This window comes from Polypterus senegalus, chromosome 15, assembly GCF_016835505.1.
Source record: "Polypterus senegalus isolate Bchr_013 chromosome 15, ASM1683550v1, whole genome shotgun sequence".
Classification (NCBI taxonomy): Eukaryota; Metazoa; Chordata; class Cladistia; order Polypteriformes; family Polypteridae; genus Polypterus; species Polypterus senegalus.
The window spans coordinates 96177693-96193501 of NC_053168.1; the positions used below are offsets into that span (position 1 = coordinate 96177693).

General features: G+C 37.9%; 1 protein-coding gene across 39 annotated transcripts in view; it reads right to left on the reverse strand.

The window, feature by feature from the left end:
• Positions 1 to 15809, reverse strand: part of rims2a (regulating synaptic membrane exocytosis 2a) — a 1270129-nt gene that overhangs the window by 1017302 nt on the left and 237018 nt on the right. For 38 of the 39 annotated variants that reach the window (XM_039736790.1, XM_039736792.1, XM_039736793.1 and 35 more), the window contains one exon: positions 10526 to 10736. In XM_039736790.1, coding sequence (XP_039592724.1) covers positions 10526 to 10736 — 211 coding nt within the window. Of the gene's footprint in view, positions 1 to 10525; positions 10737 to 11235; positions 11279 to 15809 lie in introns of those variants that run through there. The other variant, XM_039736818.1, reaches the window with a different exon arrangement.

Here is a 15809-nt window from a genome sequence, read left to right on the forward strand (position 1 = left end):
CAGTTTCGTAGTTTTTATGAACAGTTCAAAAGTGGCATTTAACATTTTCCTTCTTTGGAATAGCAATGGGTGGTGGCCGAAGGCGGGGAACTTGGCGGTCTGATCCTCGGTTAGAGAAACTGGCTCTTGGGACATGGAATGTCATCTCTCTGAAAGGAAAGGAGCCTGAGCTAGTGCGCGAGGTCGAGAGGTTCCGGATATATATAGTCGGACTCACCTCGATGCACAGCTTGGACTCTGAAACCAATCTCCTTGAGAGGGGCTGGACTCTCTACCACTCTGGAGTTGCCCCCGGTGAGAGGCACTAAGCAGGTGTGGGCATACTTATTGCCCCCCGACTTGGAGCTTGTGCATTGGGGTTTACCCCGGTGGACGAGAGGGTGGCCTCCCTCCGCCTTCGGGTGTGGGGAAAGGTCCTGACTGTTGTTTGTGTGTATGAGCCGAACAGCAGTTTGGAGTATCCATCCTTTTGGAGTCTCTGGAGAGGGTGCTAGAGGGCATACCTTCTGGGGATTCCGTTTTGCTGGGAGACTTCAATGCTCACGTGGGCAATGACAGTGAGACCTGGAAGGGCGTGATTGGGAGGAATGCCCCCCCCGATCTGAACCCGAGCGGTGTTTTGTTATTGGACTTCTGTGCTCGTCACGGATTGTCCATAACGAACACCATGTTCAAGCATAAGAGTGTTTATATGTGCACTTGGCACCAGGACACCCTAGGCAGTTCAATGATCGACTTTGTGGTCGTGTCGTCGGACTTGCGTCCATATGTCTTGGACACTTGGGTGAAGAGAGGGGCGGAGCTGTCAACTGATCACCACCTGGTGGTGAGTTGGCTTCGATGGTGGGGGAAGATGCCTGGTCAGACCTGGTAGGCCCAAACGTGTTGTGAGGGTCTGCTGGGAATGGCTGGCAGAGTCCCCTGTCAGAAGTAGCTTCAACTCCCACCTCCGGCAGAACTTCAACCACGTCCCGAGGGAGGTGGGGGACATTGAGTCCGAATGGGCCATGTTCCGTGCCTCTATTGTTGAGGCGGCTGACCAGAGCTGTGGCCACAAGGTGGTCTGTGCCTGTCGTGGCGGCAATCCCCGAACCCGTTGGTGGACACCGGTGGTGAGGGATGCCGTCAAGCTGAAGAAGGAGTCCTATAGGACCTTTTTGTCCTGTGGGTCTCTGGAGGCAGCTGATAGGTACCGGCAGGCCAAGCAGAATGCGGCTTCGGTTGTTGCTGAGGCAAAAACTCGGGCATGGGAGGAGTTTGGAGAGGCCATGGAGAATGACTTTCAGACGGCTTCAAGGAGATTCTGGTCCACCATCCGGCGTCTCAGGAGGGGGAAGCAGTGCAGTGTCAACACCGTATATGGTGGGGAAGGTGCGCTGCTGACCTCACTTCGGGCGTTAGGGTCGGTGGGGGGAGTACTTCGAAGACCTCCTCAATCCCACTAACATGCCTTCCAATGAGGAAGCAGAGCCTGGGGACTCTGATGTGGGCTCTCCCATCTCTGGGACTGAAGTCACCGAGGTGGTCAAAAAACTCCTTGGTGGCAGGGCCCCGGGGGTGGATGAGATACGCCCGGAGTTCCTTAAGGCTCTGGATGTTGTAGGACTGCCTTGGTTGACACATCTCTGCAACATCGCATGGACATCGGGTATAGTGCCTCTGGATTGGCAGACCGGGGTGGTGGTTCCCCCTCTTTAAAAAGGGGGACCGGAGGGTGTGTTCCAACTACAGAGGGATCACACTCCTCAGCCTCCCTGGAAAAGTCTATTCAGGGGTTCTGGAGAGGAGGGTCCATCAGGGGTTATACAGAAAAATGGCTGTCATTCCTAAAGCTGAAAGTCTACACTTCAGTCACATAATGATTGCTTTATTTAAAATCCACTGCTGCCGTGTACAGAGTTAAAATTATGAAAATTGTGTCACTGCCCAAATACTTATGGATCTAACTGTATGTGGCTGCAGCACACAGCCACATTTTGCTCATAGAACACGCAGCCTAAAAACAGTTCGTAAAGATCAAAGCTGTCATTAGATTTTTACAGCTCCATCGCAATTTAAATCTAAAGCCTGTACTCATTTTGAATTTCACAAAGTAAATGGAGAATTTAAGATGACTACAGCCATGTGCAAAATTTTCCCCTGCAAAGTCAAGTACTATGGTAATACTACTAATATTTGTGTGCATCTTGCTCAACACCACCAGGAGATAAACTCTGATGGTGTCAAGTTGGAGGCTATACCAAGTAAGCAGCAAACTGGACATAACTTTAAACAAATTCCCCAGTACTTGTGATAAGGCAAAATGGATAACAAAGTCTATTGCATATTTTATTTGCAAGGACCTTCATCCATAAACTGTAGTACAAAACACAGAATTCTGAAACACGATTTATACTCTCGAGCTTAATTATTCCATCACAATACATTTTCTCTGATACAGCAGACCACAAAATATACAAGGAGGTTAAATTGGAATTAAAATAATGTGTAAAACAAAAAGAGTTGACCTTGCATGCAATTAATGGACTTTGCAAGGCACACAGTTTTATGCTGCAGTAGCACTGCATAGAGTAACTGAAGAATGGTGCTTATCCTCTTATGTTTTACAAACCTTAATCATGTATTAAAGTCATACTGGGGTTAAAGTAACGTGGTTATGTGGTTATTGTCACGTGGCTGACGTGTGCTTTGCAAACGCTAGAGGCTGTTGAGAGATTTTGGTCTGAGGTGGTGGTGAGATTTAAATTAAAAAAAATACATTTTGCTCTTAAAAACTTGGGTTTTGGTTGCTGCTAAGGAGCCGTGTGGGAATTTTTAAAGCTCTTTTCCCTTTAGAAGGGTTTTTTTGCTTTTTTTTCACCCGCACGAGAGCAAAAGTATCTGGGTGTTTGGAGGTGGCTTGGAAAAGCTACTTGTACTTGTACCTGTGTCTGTTCTTGTTATCTATATTTGAATTAGCATCAAGGATGCAGGGTAGAAAGCAGCAGTAACTGATATCGGCATTTGTAAGTAAATAACCGTGTCGTTGTAACAGCAATTCCTTAGTTTAAAGGAAAATTAGAAAAAGGCAGCGGTTGACTTCAAAGCAGTAAAAGGGGAAGGCTCAGCAGTGCGCAGGTAAGCGGCCTGCATTAAGGGGCTGTAGGAGCAATTATTTATTTATTTGCTTATTATAGAATAAACAGTCCTTAGTCTTTCGATACACTAACACAATGTCTTACTGGTATTTCTGAATGGATGAATAGTAATTTTCTCAAACTAAATAAAGAGAAAACTGAAATTTTAGTAATTGGCAATAATGGATTCAATGAGGTTATCAGAAATAAACTTGATGCACTAGGATTAAAAGTTAAGACGGAAGTAAAAAATTTAGGGGTAACCGTTGACTGTAATCTGAATTTTAAATCGCATATTCATCAGACCACTAGGACAGCATTTTTTCACTTAAGAAACATAGCAAAAGTTAGACCTCTTATATCATTGAAAGATGCTGAGAAATTAATTCACGCTTTTGTTTTCAGTAGACTAGATTACTGTAACGCACTCCTCTCAGGACTACCCAAAAAAGACATAAATCACTTGCAACGAGTACAGAATGCAGCTGCTAGAATCCTAACTGGGAAAAGAAAATCCGAGCACATTTCTCCAGTTTTGATGTCACTACACTGGTTGCCTGTGTCATTCAGGATTGACTTTAAAATACTGCTTATGGTTTATAAAGCCTTAAATAATCTCGCTCCATCTTATATATCGGAATGCCTGACACGTTATATTCCAAATCGTAACCTTAGATCTTCAAATGAGTGTCTCCTTATAATTCCAAAAGCTAAACTTAAAAGAAGTGGTGAGGCGGCCTTCTGCTGTTATGCACCTAAAATCTGGAATAGTCTGCCAATAGGAATTCGCCAGGCAAATACAGTAGAGCACTTTAAAACACTGCTGAAAACACATTACTTTAACATGGCTTTCTCCCAACTTCACTTTAAATTAATACAGATACTCTGTATGTTCAATTCATCATAATAACTATTCATAGTGGCTATAAAATCCGTACTGACCCCAACTCTCTCTTCTGTTTCTTTTTCCGGTTTCTTTGTGGTGGTGGCGCTCAAAGCATCATGATGCACCAACATTGATGGACTGAAAGCCAGACGTCTACGTGACCATCATCATCAGGTCCTTCCATGAAAACCATAAATACAAAGAGGACTGTTTGATTTATGTTAGGTAGATTGCTCAGAGGGGACTGGGCGGTCTCGTGGTCTGGAACCGCTACAGATTTTATTTTTTTTCTCCAGCCTTTGGAGTTTTTTTTTTTGTTTTTTCTGTCCACCCTGGCCATTGGACCTTACTTATTCTATGTTAATTAATGTTGACCTATGTTTATTTTTTATTGTGTCTTCTATTTTTCTATTCATTTTGTAAAGCACTTTGAGCTACATTTTTTTGTATGAATATGTGCTATATACATAAATGTTGATTGATTGATTGATTGATAGTGGTCCAGAGGTAGAACAGTTAAATTGGGGACAGCTTTTGGCTTTATTAATATGGGGAATACAAACAGTGCAAGTGGAAAGCTTATAAGTAAGAGTAATGTAAAATTAAGAGAAAAGACAGAAAAGTAAAGTTAACCTCATAGAAAGTCAAATAGCAGGCAGCTGAGAGGGAGAACAGTACAGGAGCTTAAGGGGAAAAGTTGTAAAATATCTAGCAGATCTTGGTGTTACCATTTAAGTTAAGGAGCAGCTGAAACAAGAAGAAATTTTAAGAAACAAAAAAGTTAAGGCAATTTAGTAATCCCAAATCAAATTTTAATAATGAGGCCAATGCAATGCAAGTCCTGTTGGATGTTGGACTTTTTAGATGATGGTTTGGAACAGCCAGTTGTCTACGAGGGCTACATCTGCAAGAGATGCCAGCTGATCCAGCACCTCGAGCTCAGGGTCGCTGAACTGGAAGAGGAGTTGGCTGACCTGCGTTGTAATAGAGAATTGGCAGACTTGGCCCAGGAGTCCTTTAGAGAGATAGTATGCACCCCCAAGGTGGCGCAGGAGGCGATTCCAGACCAGACAGGTAGAAATAGGTCGGTCACAGTCACAAGGCATAAGGTAAAGGGTGCACACTGTCCAGGGGCATCAACCCCAGAATTAGAAGTGTCAAACCGTTATCATGTCCTTTCGGAGCTGGACGGTGACTCTGATAATTCTGAGGTGGTAGGTAGGGATGAGGAGCCCCGACAGGCCACCTCCAAACCAATTCTCAAAAAGAGAGAGGTAGTGATAGTTGGGGCCTCAATCATTAGAGGGTTTGAAGCGCAGGTGTGCACCAGAGAGAGAGAGAGTCTTGCACGGTGTGTTGCCTTCTGGAAGCACAGGTGGGAGACCTAATTTGAAGGGTGAATAGGCTCTTGGCCAGAGCGGGGGTGGATCCAGTTGTCATTATCCAATATTGGAACAAATGACATACATAAGTGTAGTCTGTCAGTTCTGCGATCCAAATTCAAAGAGTTAGGTGCCAAGCTGAGGAGCAGAACTGACAAGGTAGTCTTCTCCTAAGTTCTGACTGTGCCACGTGCCAGTCCAGGTAAGATTGAGGAGATTAGAAGGCTTAACTTGTGGCTCAAATCTTGGTGCAGGGTAGAACGGTATAGGTTTATGGGGCATTGGGACTCCTTTTGGAACAGATGGGACTTGTTCCACCGTGACGGGTTACATCTGAACTGGAGGGGAACCAATGTATTGGGGAGGCGTATGTGTAGGCTAGTCAAGGATTGTATAAACTAAGGAATGGGAGGCAGGGAGTTTAGGACAGGCCAGTTTTAGATCTATACATGGAAGAACAAACAACGGTGTAGAAATAAAAATGTACAGTAACGTAAATTCTAAGCAAACATTTAAATGTAAAGTATCTATCTATCTATCTATCTATCTATCTATCTATCTATCTATCTATCTATCTCTATCTATCTGTCTATCTGTCTATCTATCTATCTGTCTATCTATCTATCTGTCTATCTGTCTATCTATCTGTCTATCTATCTATCTATCTATCTATCTATCTATCTAAATGTAGAAGGAGTAACACATTAAAAATAGCTTGACTTAATGCTAAAAGTATCAAAAATAAGGTAATGAGTTGGAGCTGTATGTAGCAGAGCATAATTATGATATTATAGCAATAACGGAAACCTGTCTAAATAACAAAGATGGGGATGAGTGTAACATAGAGGGATACACATTTTTTAGGAAGGATAGACAGAACAGAAAAGGAGGTGGGGTTGCTGTTTATGCCAAACAGGAGTTAAATGTAAGACCTCTTCAGTTGGATAATGAGCCCCCTCTTAGTGAGGACATGTGGCTTCACCTGGAAAATATTAGGGAAACAGGTCTTATTTTAGGAGTGTGTTATAGACCACCCAATTCAGGCAGTAATTTCAACACACATCTTTTTAGTAATATCAAAAAGGCAAGTTTACAGGGAGAAATTATAGTCATGGGGGACTTTAATTATTCAAATATTAACTGGGATAACCTTGCAGATGAGCAGGAGTTTTTAGAAGTAATCAGTGACTGTTTTTTGACACAGCATATTAAAGCACCAGCATAGGGTGAAGCCTGTCTGGATTTAGTATTTTGTAATAATCGGGATAGAATTGAGGGTGTAGAGGTGATTGAACTGCTAGGGTCAAGTGACCATAATGTACAGTAATACAATTCTCAGTATTTTGTAATAGCGCAGATGCAAAGACTAAAATTATTAAGTTGAACTTTGGCTAATTTTGAGCAAATGCAACAAAGTCTAAGTAGGGGATAAGCTGGGATAAGCTTTTAAGTGTGGATACAGTAGAGTAGCAGTGGAACAGGTTTAAAATTTTTTATATGTAATGCAGGACATATCTAAATTTGGAATTAATAGGAAACTAAAAAAAAAACTCCACTGTGGATTAATAAAGATTTAAAAAAGAAGTTGCAAAGGAAAAACTGCTTTATAAGGCATATAAGATTAATGACTGCAAAGTGAATCGTAGAGCGTATGAGAACATGAGGGCAACCATTAAGAAGGATATTAGGGAGGCTAAAAGACAATTGGAGAGGAATATAGCAGATAAGGTGAAAGAAGACCCTAAGAGATACTTTCAGTATTTCAGTAGTAAAAGAACAGTCAAGGATGAGGTCAAGTGCATCAGGAATAGTAAAAGGGAATTAAAAGATGCAGACATTGAAATAGCAGATGCCCTAAACTTACATTTTTCTGAGGAGTTTACAAGTGAGCAAGTGGATAACCTCCCAGAGGTAAACACGACTACTAAGGAGGTACTGAGGGATTTGGAAATTGTAGAGGGAGAAGTGCTGCTCAGATTGAATAAGATGAAATCAAACAAATCACCAGGACCAGATAATATTTATCTTCGTGTTTTTAAGGAGGCTAGTGAGTACATATACAGTATAAACCCTTGACACATATTTTTAGGAAATCACTGCGCACTGGAGAGATTCCAAAGGACTGGAAAATGGCAAATATCATCCCATTATATAAAAAGGGTGACAGGGCAGATCCAAGCAACTATAGGCTAGTAAGCTTAACATGCATCACAGGAAAATTAATGGAAGGAATTATTAAGGATAAGATTGAGCAACACCTGGCAAGGACAGGAGTTATTCTGAACAGTCAGCATTAACATGCTGGAATTCTATGAGGAGGCAACAAAGTGGAGCATATGATATTATTTATTTTGACTTTCAGAAAGCATTTGATAAGGTGCAGAATTGGCTCAGACACAGGAAGCAGAGGGTGATGATGCGTGGAACCTCATCAGATCTGGCCGATGATAAGAGTGGTATTCCACAGGGGTCAGTGCTAGGGCCGCTGCTATTTTTAATATATATAAATGATTTAGATAGGTATATAAGTAACAAGCTGGTTAAGTTTGCAGAGGATACCAAGATAGGTGGATTAGCAGATAATTTGGAATCCGTTATATCATTACAGAAGGACTTGGATAGCATACAGAATTGTGCGGATTTGTGGCAGATGAAATTTAATGTCAGTAAATGTAAAGTATTACACAAAGGAACTAAAAATATTAGGTTTGAATACACAATGGGCGGCCGGAAAATCGAGAGTACACTTTATGAGAAGGATTTAGAAGTCATAGTGGACTCTAAACTATCAATTTCCCGACAGTGTTCAGAAGCCATTAAGAAGGCTAACAGAATGTTAGGATATATAGCATGATGTGTGGAGTACAAGTCCAAGGAGGTTATGCTCAACCTTTATAATGCACTAGTGAGGCCTCATCTTGAGTACTGTGTGCAGTTTTGGTCTGCAGGCTACAAAAAGGATATAGTAGCGTTAGAAAAGGTCCAGAGAGGAGCGAATAGGCTGATTCCAAGGCTACAGAGGTTGAATTATGAGGAAAGATTAAAAGAGCTGAGCCTATAGAGTTTAAGCAAAAGAAGATTAAGAGGTGACATGATTGAAGTGTTTAAAATTATGAAGGGAATTGGTACAGTGGAGCGAGACTTTTATTTTCAAATGTTGGAAACTTGTTAAGGGTAAATTTCGCACAAACATTAGGAAGTTTTTCTTTACACAAAGAACAATAGACACTTAACTACCAAGTAGTGTGGTAGACAGTAAGACGTTAGGGACTTTCAAAACTCGACTTGATGTTTTCTTGGAAGAAATAAGTGGATAGGACTGGTGAGCTTTGTTGGGCTGAATGCCCTGTTCTCGTCTAGAGTGTTCTAATGTTCTAACATGGTCATGCACCTTCATATTGTCACTAAGGAATGGGAATTTGAAGAAAAAGAGCCAGTGAGGGTCACCAACACGACAAATATGCTTGTTGGAGCTCAGGTAACTGGCTTTACTCACATTAAATGCTCTGTGTACACATTTAACTTGGCGTCTCAGCGTGCACTCAAACTAACTGCCGTTGTGCGCCTACTAGGAAGAATAAGCTGCATTACTGGGATTTTCCACAGAAGTACCCAAGGCCTTCAAGCTTTGCAGTTGTTGGATCTTCCAAAGCACAGGGTGATTACCCCAGGGGGGCATGAAGTAACAAAAAGGGAGGAGGGAATATGTGAAAAAAAGAAAACAAGAATCAAAAATATGAAAAATACATCTATTGAAACCAAAACAAATTAACTTAAACTATATTCTGATACTAGAAAAATAAATATAGAGTTAGATAAATGTTGATAAAAGTTAAGTAGGTATAATAATATATGCATCTATGATATATCATTAATTAAAAAAGAACAAATTGGTATTAGTGGGCTCCTTTCAAAAAAACGTTAGAGGGGTGCGATTAAAACTGTTATGAAAACTCGGGTTGGAAATACTGATGGCTCAGCAGCCTAAAAGTTAATACAGATCTACAATTTTGGTGTAACAACCACAAGCCAAATTTCATTCATCTACCTTGTTGCAGTTTTGAGGTATCGTGTTTACACACACACAGACATAATTCCAAAAAACGGTCTTTTCGGACTCAGGGAGGTCTATAATGTCAAGATTCATCAGAATCTCAAGGTTGTATTTTTTAATGATTACTATACTTTTTCTATACTTTGTATATAAGAAAGTAAAAACAGATTCTCCTGTGTGAAGTGGCAGGTGAATTACTGTCAACAAAAAGCAGGCACCTGAGACATAAACTGAAACATTACTCACTCGTGATTTTTCTGTCCATACGGTAAAGGTTTTGTTGAGCAGCACATTTCTATTTCAGGCGTTTGAATTACATCTTGATAAACAACAAGCGCAAAGAAAGGAGGCACGTAAATCGCTTTCTATTTCACATACTTTCCGCACCCGTATTCAGCTTGCTCTGTCACCACAAATGCTATGTGAACAGTCACCATCTACTGGATTAATATATGTAGGCGGCTCTTGGTAGATGACTTTTTGTTTTAGAGTTAATAGTTACAGTACAAGGGTTAAAGACTAATGGCAAGAATATTCATTCAAAAACGAAAACTAAAAATTTTTTTAGTAAATTATTATTTTATTTCAGTTAATCTTTCCAGCTACTTTAATAGTTTCATTTAGTTTAGTTTTTCATTTCAGTTTTGTAAATTATTTTTTTTCAGTTTATGAAAAAAAATTTTAATAATAGTTTCAGTTTTGATTTTAGTTTTCATTAACTATAATAACCTTGGGACAGTCAACAGCAATTTTCCCTCTAAGGATGGGTTGGTGGGAAAAAATGTTCAGTTACATTACCATGTAAGGAATTTTAAATATTATGCAACATAATGATATAATCATGTGCAATAATCTAAAATTTGTGTTCACTACAGGATACACTTGAAAATTTATGAAAACTGACAAACTGATGTATGGATAAAACCTGGGATTCTGAAAAATAAAAAGATGTTTCTAAACTTCAAGGAAACCAACATATAGTAAAAGATAACCAGAAATATAGCTTTTCCCATAAAACTTCAAACTTAAAAATTTAATAAAAGTATTTCAATACTTTAAGTGAAGAAATTAATAAATAAAGTCATACCTTATTTGACCGCAGAGAAACACGTCCTCCGCAACGTGCACAGAATTTAGTTTGGCAATATGAACAGTTGTGGCCACAGCCATCGGCAAACTTAGTTTTGTGGCAAATTCCACAGGTTGGGGCATCTCCTTTTTGCTCTTGTGACATCTGTGCCTCTTCACCCATTTTCTTTACTTGATCTTTGTACATTTCAAACTGCTGGTGCAACTTCCTGCAAAAAAGAGGAAATAAGAGTATGGAAATTAAAATAATCTATCAAAACATTGATCTATATTATTTTGATTTTTGGTATTATGCTACTTGTAAGCCATAAATTCCATTTCAAACAGGTAAGGTTTTAAAACCTTAAAATCAACTTTACTGGATATCATGCTTCTTATGATTTTTCTCCGATTTACCACTGAAGAGAAAAAGGAAATAAAATGGAAATATTCAAATATATGATTAATTCAATGTCTTCCAAAAGATAAATACAAATATTGTGATGTATTATACAAATTCTATCAGTCTGTGCTCTCTATTTTGGGGCATATAAAATATTTTTCATTACAAGGATTTCTGAGTAATTGATTCTTCAGTGGTTAACTGTTATTAAGTTTGATGGGTGATCATATCTCAATCGACGTCAGTTCAAATGATTATGATAAATACTGTTGAACAACAAAACTATAATACTCTATAAATACTGAAGTGAAGTTTAGATATCACACCTGTGAGGCTTAGGCACAGTTTTCTGTCACTGTACTGTCGCTGAAAAATTAAACACATTTAAATAAAATAAGTTATACTTTTAGTTTTTAAAAGGTGAGGCACACCTAAATTGTTCTAAATTTAATTGTAGAGTTGCAAAATACAAATTAATGAATTACAAAACTAAACTGCAAAAAAGATTTTCAAAAATACTTAAGCAACAGGTTTTTGGGATAGTTCTAAGAAAAATGGCACATTACTAGTCACATGCTAGCAGCTCAGATTTATTTTTGAACAGAATATATCAGAAATAAAGAAATAAACTAATAAGCCTGAAAAATTTCCATGGGAAAATCATTTTTCATACTTGATATTCCCTACTGATACAGTAGATATTGGCAATGATACAACACAGCACGACTGCCTTAATTTCAGAATCACTTTACCATAATCTACAAAAATCATGTTTATAAAACTCTAGAGCATTGGATTTTTAGAATATTTCAAGACTGACTGGTAAGTCTAGGATTCGGTGATAACTGAGACAACATCATCCTATCAAACTGCATCATTTCATCCTAAGTGTTGCAAGAAAATTCACAGTATACTGTTAAACAAGAAGTGGTTTCAATATGATCCTACACAAGTCTTATTTTTTAAAATTATTGACATATTTTATATCATCTTTGTTTATACATTATGCTAGCTCACATACTTTAGTAGTCCAAAGAGTTGTTAATACATCAGATAATCAAAATTGGTGTATTATTTAGTAGCTGTTGTCTATAAACTATTCTCATTTTCATGAGCAAACATTTTAATGCTACACTATGTGATAACAAAAAAACTTTCTGAGTTTGTGATAAGTTGATTGATCAACCCAGGAACTGGTGCTGTGATGGTGCTGACTGACTGGAACTGACTGTGTGTTGAGCAATCCTATAAGACTGAGCTTTAAGTGGAGTTTAAGCACCATTAACTATCACAATAGTTCATCAGTAGGTCACAGACATTGATGTTTAGATGATTTCCTGAGATTATATTTCTATCAAGTCTGAAGACTAAAACATAAATTCAGTTCAATTATGTTCAAAGGCACATTTTCACTTACATACTCAGCTTGTCATACACTATTATAAATACATGGAAAGGTAAAAAAATAACACATCAACATGTGCAAAATGTTATACTGTTCAAAAGACACCACTCAATACATAAGCAGAAATATACAAACAAACTAAGGGAAACATAGTTGCACAGCATTTATGATTGTTATCTCACAGCTCTTCAGCTCTGGGTTTGAATAAAAGGAGTCTACCAATGTGGAGTTTGGAAATTTTTCTTGTGTCCAATTGAGGTTTTCTCTGGGATTGTTGTCAGCAATCAGAGGTATTAAAGATTAGTTTAATATTGTTGTGGACCAAGGCAAAATGAAAATGTTGGAACTAAAGTTATTATCATAAAAGCAAACTAAACTGAAAACACAACTGTAATAAAAAAACATTTTTGTAAAGTGAAAATAAAAAAAACTAAAACTATACAAAATTACTACAGTAGTGGAAAGAACTGAACTGAAATAAAATTATAAATTTCAAAAAAATTATTTTCAGTTTTTTCTGGGATGAACTTACACATGAGCTAACCTAGGCTATAGCCAAGCTACCTTCAGGCTACATGGAACCCAAAATTATTCATACTTTATGATTAAATGTTTATTGTTTGTTTTTCAAAGAAATATTCCTGCTTATGGTCAGTCAAGTTTTATTTAAACTCTTTAGCATTATCTCTGATATAACTCATACATCCTTCACCATCGATTCAGCGGGTTAGAAAATGGATGGATGGATGGATGGATCCCTTACCATCAATTAGTGTATTTACGGATGGGGAGTGGCTGTAGGAATAGCACTTAAAGCAGCAGTAAGAGCTGGAGACAGGTTGCCAGAGTGTAAAATGAAGAGTGTGAAGAAGAAAAAAGAGAAAAATGAGATTTGTATTATAAAATGACATTTATTCAGAAATGGAAAGTGACAGCATTACAGATTCCAGTTCTAATGATAGTGACATTTGAATGCAATCAAACATATTCCTAAATTTCTGAATGTACCTGGTATTGAAAGAATATTGGAAACTTTCAAAGCTGCCATTCACTGGATTTCCAGGGCATAAGGAAAAAGTAACAGATACAGATGTGTACATGAATGGGAACATCTTAATGTGTTTTGCGCCAATTTGCGTTTTTCATAGCATTGTCCCATTTATGTAGTCTATGGTGTGTCTATGTAAATGTTGTCCCCCTGGAAACAAAGGGGGAAAGGAGAATGCTACAAGACCATGACCCCTCAAGGTAATTTTCCTGTCCACCAGTCAAGTCCATCCGGATTATTTCTTACTTAAATGAGAGGAAGGAAATAAGGTCAAGGAAAAAAAACAGACCACAACATCAAACGCATCCTGAGAGACAGAAAAATGCCGATCTGGGTCATCACATACCTATCCACAGCTTGCTGCTCTCAATGCCGGACCTGTAATGATCTTTCCATTCTCACAAAACCCCAGGGTTCAGTAGCATCAGGACACACCACAGACCATATGGTGAGACCGTTTCTTTTTTTATTTTGGGAGTGGAGCAAACAATCAAGTGCTTCCATATTGCAGATACCGCTGGACAATTTCTAACCAGTTCAAGGTCATTTCCACTAATCATTCTCTGGACAATTTCCTGGACTTTACGTGTGATATGTGTTTCTTGTGTGTAATACTGTATCTGTTTTATGTTCAGTGTAGGGTCAAGGGGGGTTTGCACTGCACCATTTATTATAATATTCTGCCATTCACTTGTGTGGTTGGGGATGTTAGGGGAGGGGAGAGGTCAGATATTTATACTGTTTGGCATTTTGTTTCACTTCTTTTTCATTAATATGGCCCAAGCCCCTGTTGCGGCCAGAATATTAGTAAAATCTGTAAATTTACAAAAAAAAATTATTTATTTGAGTCAAAATCATGAAATTCTATAAATATGTAAAAGAAATATTAATTATTATTTAACAGTGTAAAAATCATGAAATGAGAATAAAATATTTACTCTCTTGCTGATTGGAGTATTCCTGTTAAACTGAGGTCAATCTTTTACTTTATAATTTAAAAACGGAAAAAGAATCTGAAAATCTAACAACATCACATTTAAGTTCGATAAAATCTGAAAAAAATGACACCAAACATATACTGTATATGTAGGTTTCAAAATAAGCCGATTTAAAGCGTGACAAAAAATGTGAAATAAAAAGTCACATAAAATGATTGCATTAAATTGTTGCATTTTTAGGCTTAGGATTTTATATATAGAGAGTAGATATATTTACTTTATTATTTTACATACTGTTTGTCCATTTGCTTATTTTTGATCACCGGTTATTGGAAGAAGTACAGTTTGTCTAAGTCTGATGCCCCTCAGGTTGCCTGGCCACATGTGTTGGTGGTGTAGTTTCTGGTCTAGATGCTTGATAAAGGTCGTTACAGATGATCCCTTACAGTATTTTAGTCTGTTCATAAGGCCAACAGATGTACACAGCACCTATACATTATCACACACTGAAAACTAATTCCAGGCTGCACTTGTACTCTAATGTCAGTTATGATGAGCTACTGGCTTTCTTAGCATTTCTTGCACAGAAAACGTGGTTCCAGGATAATATATAAATTTTCCACCCCACCCCCATTTGTCTCTTTCTATTACACTCTCTCAAAATAGGGAATGTATTGATAATAATCTTAATATCTGATATGTCATATTGTCTTTGCTGAGGATTCATTCACTATTCTTATGTGTGCTCTTATGTCTGTTAAGGATAATTTGGTTGTACTGACACTGATCAACAGAACAATATTGTTTAATGTCAAAGTGAAAATAAATTTCTGCAAAGCCATCTAAATTAATTACAAATATGAAACACAAAATAACTGATTGATTTAAATTCACCTTTTTTATATCAGTATTTAGTTGATGCACCTTTGGCAGCAATTACAGCCTTAAATCTGAGTGTACAGAGCTCTCTGTTGTTATGTATCAACTTGTGCTTATCTAAATTTTTGTTAAATATGAAATATTATATTTCATATATATTTGTGATTACTGTTGGTATTGTTTATTATTCTTTATTTGTATACTGTCCTTTAAATGTTTGTCCATTCCTTGTATTCTGTGGGTGTGTGATATCACAGCTGAGGGAATGTCAGACTAGCGATGGGCAGATTGAAGCCATTTGAAACACCAAAACATTTGAAAGGATTGTGTCAGAAACACTTTTGAGGTATGAAAGCATTTGACACACACCAGTCTAGAGACCAATTATATTAACATTAACCAAACTGTAAAACATCGTACATGGAAGCTGCTGACTAACCCTGCTCATCCGAGACAATCTGTAGCAGTGAAAAATAAATCCTCAGATTTAAATAATGAAAAATAAAACTTGTAAAAATTTAACAAATAAAATATTATTATTAATTATTAGCTTAATAATATTATTATTAGTCCTGTTTTTTCTTTAGATTGCATTTGCTTTGGGGCCCTTCTGCCTCCTACTTTGTAGGT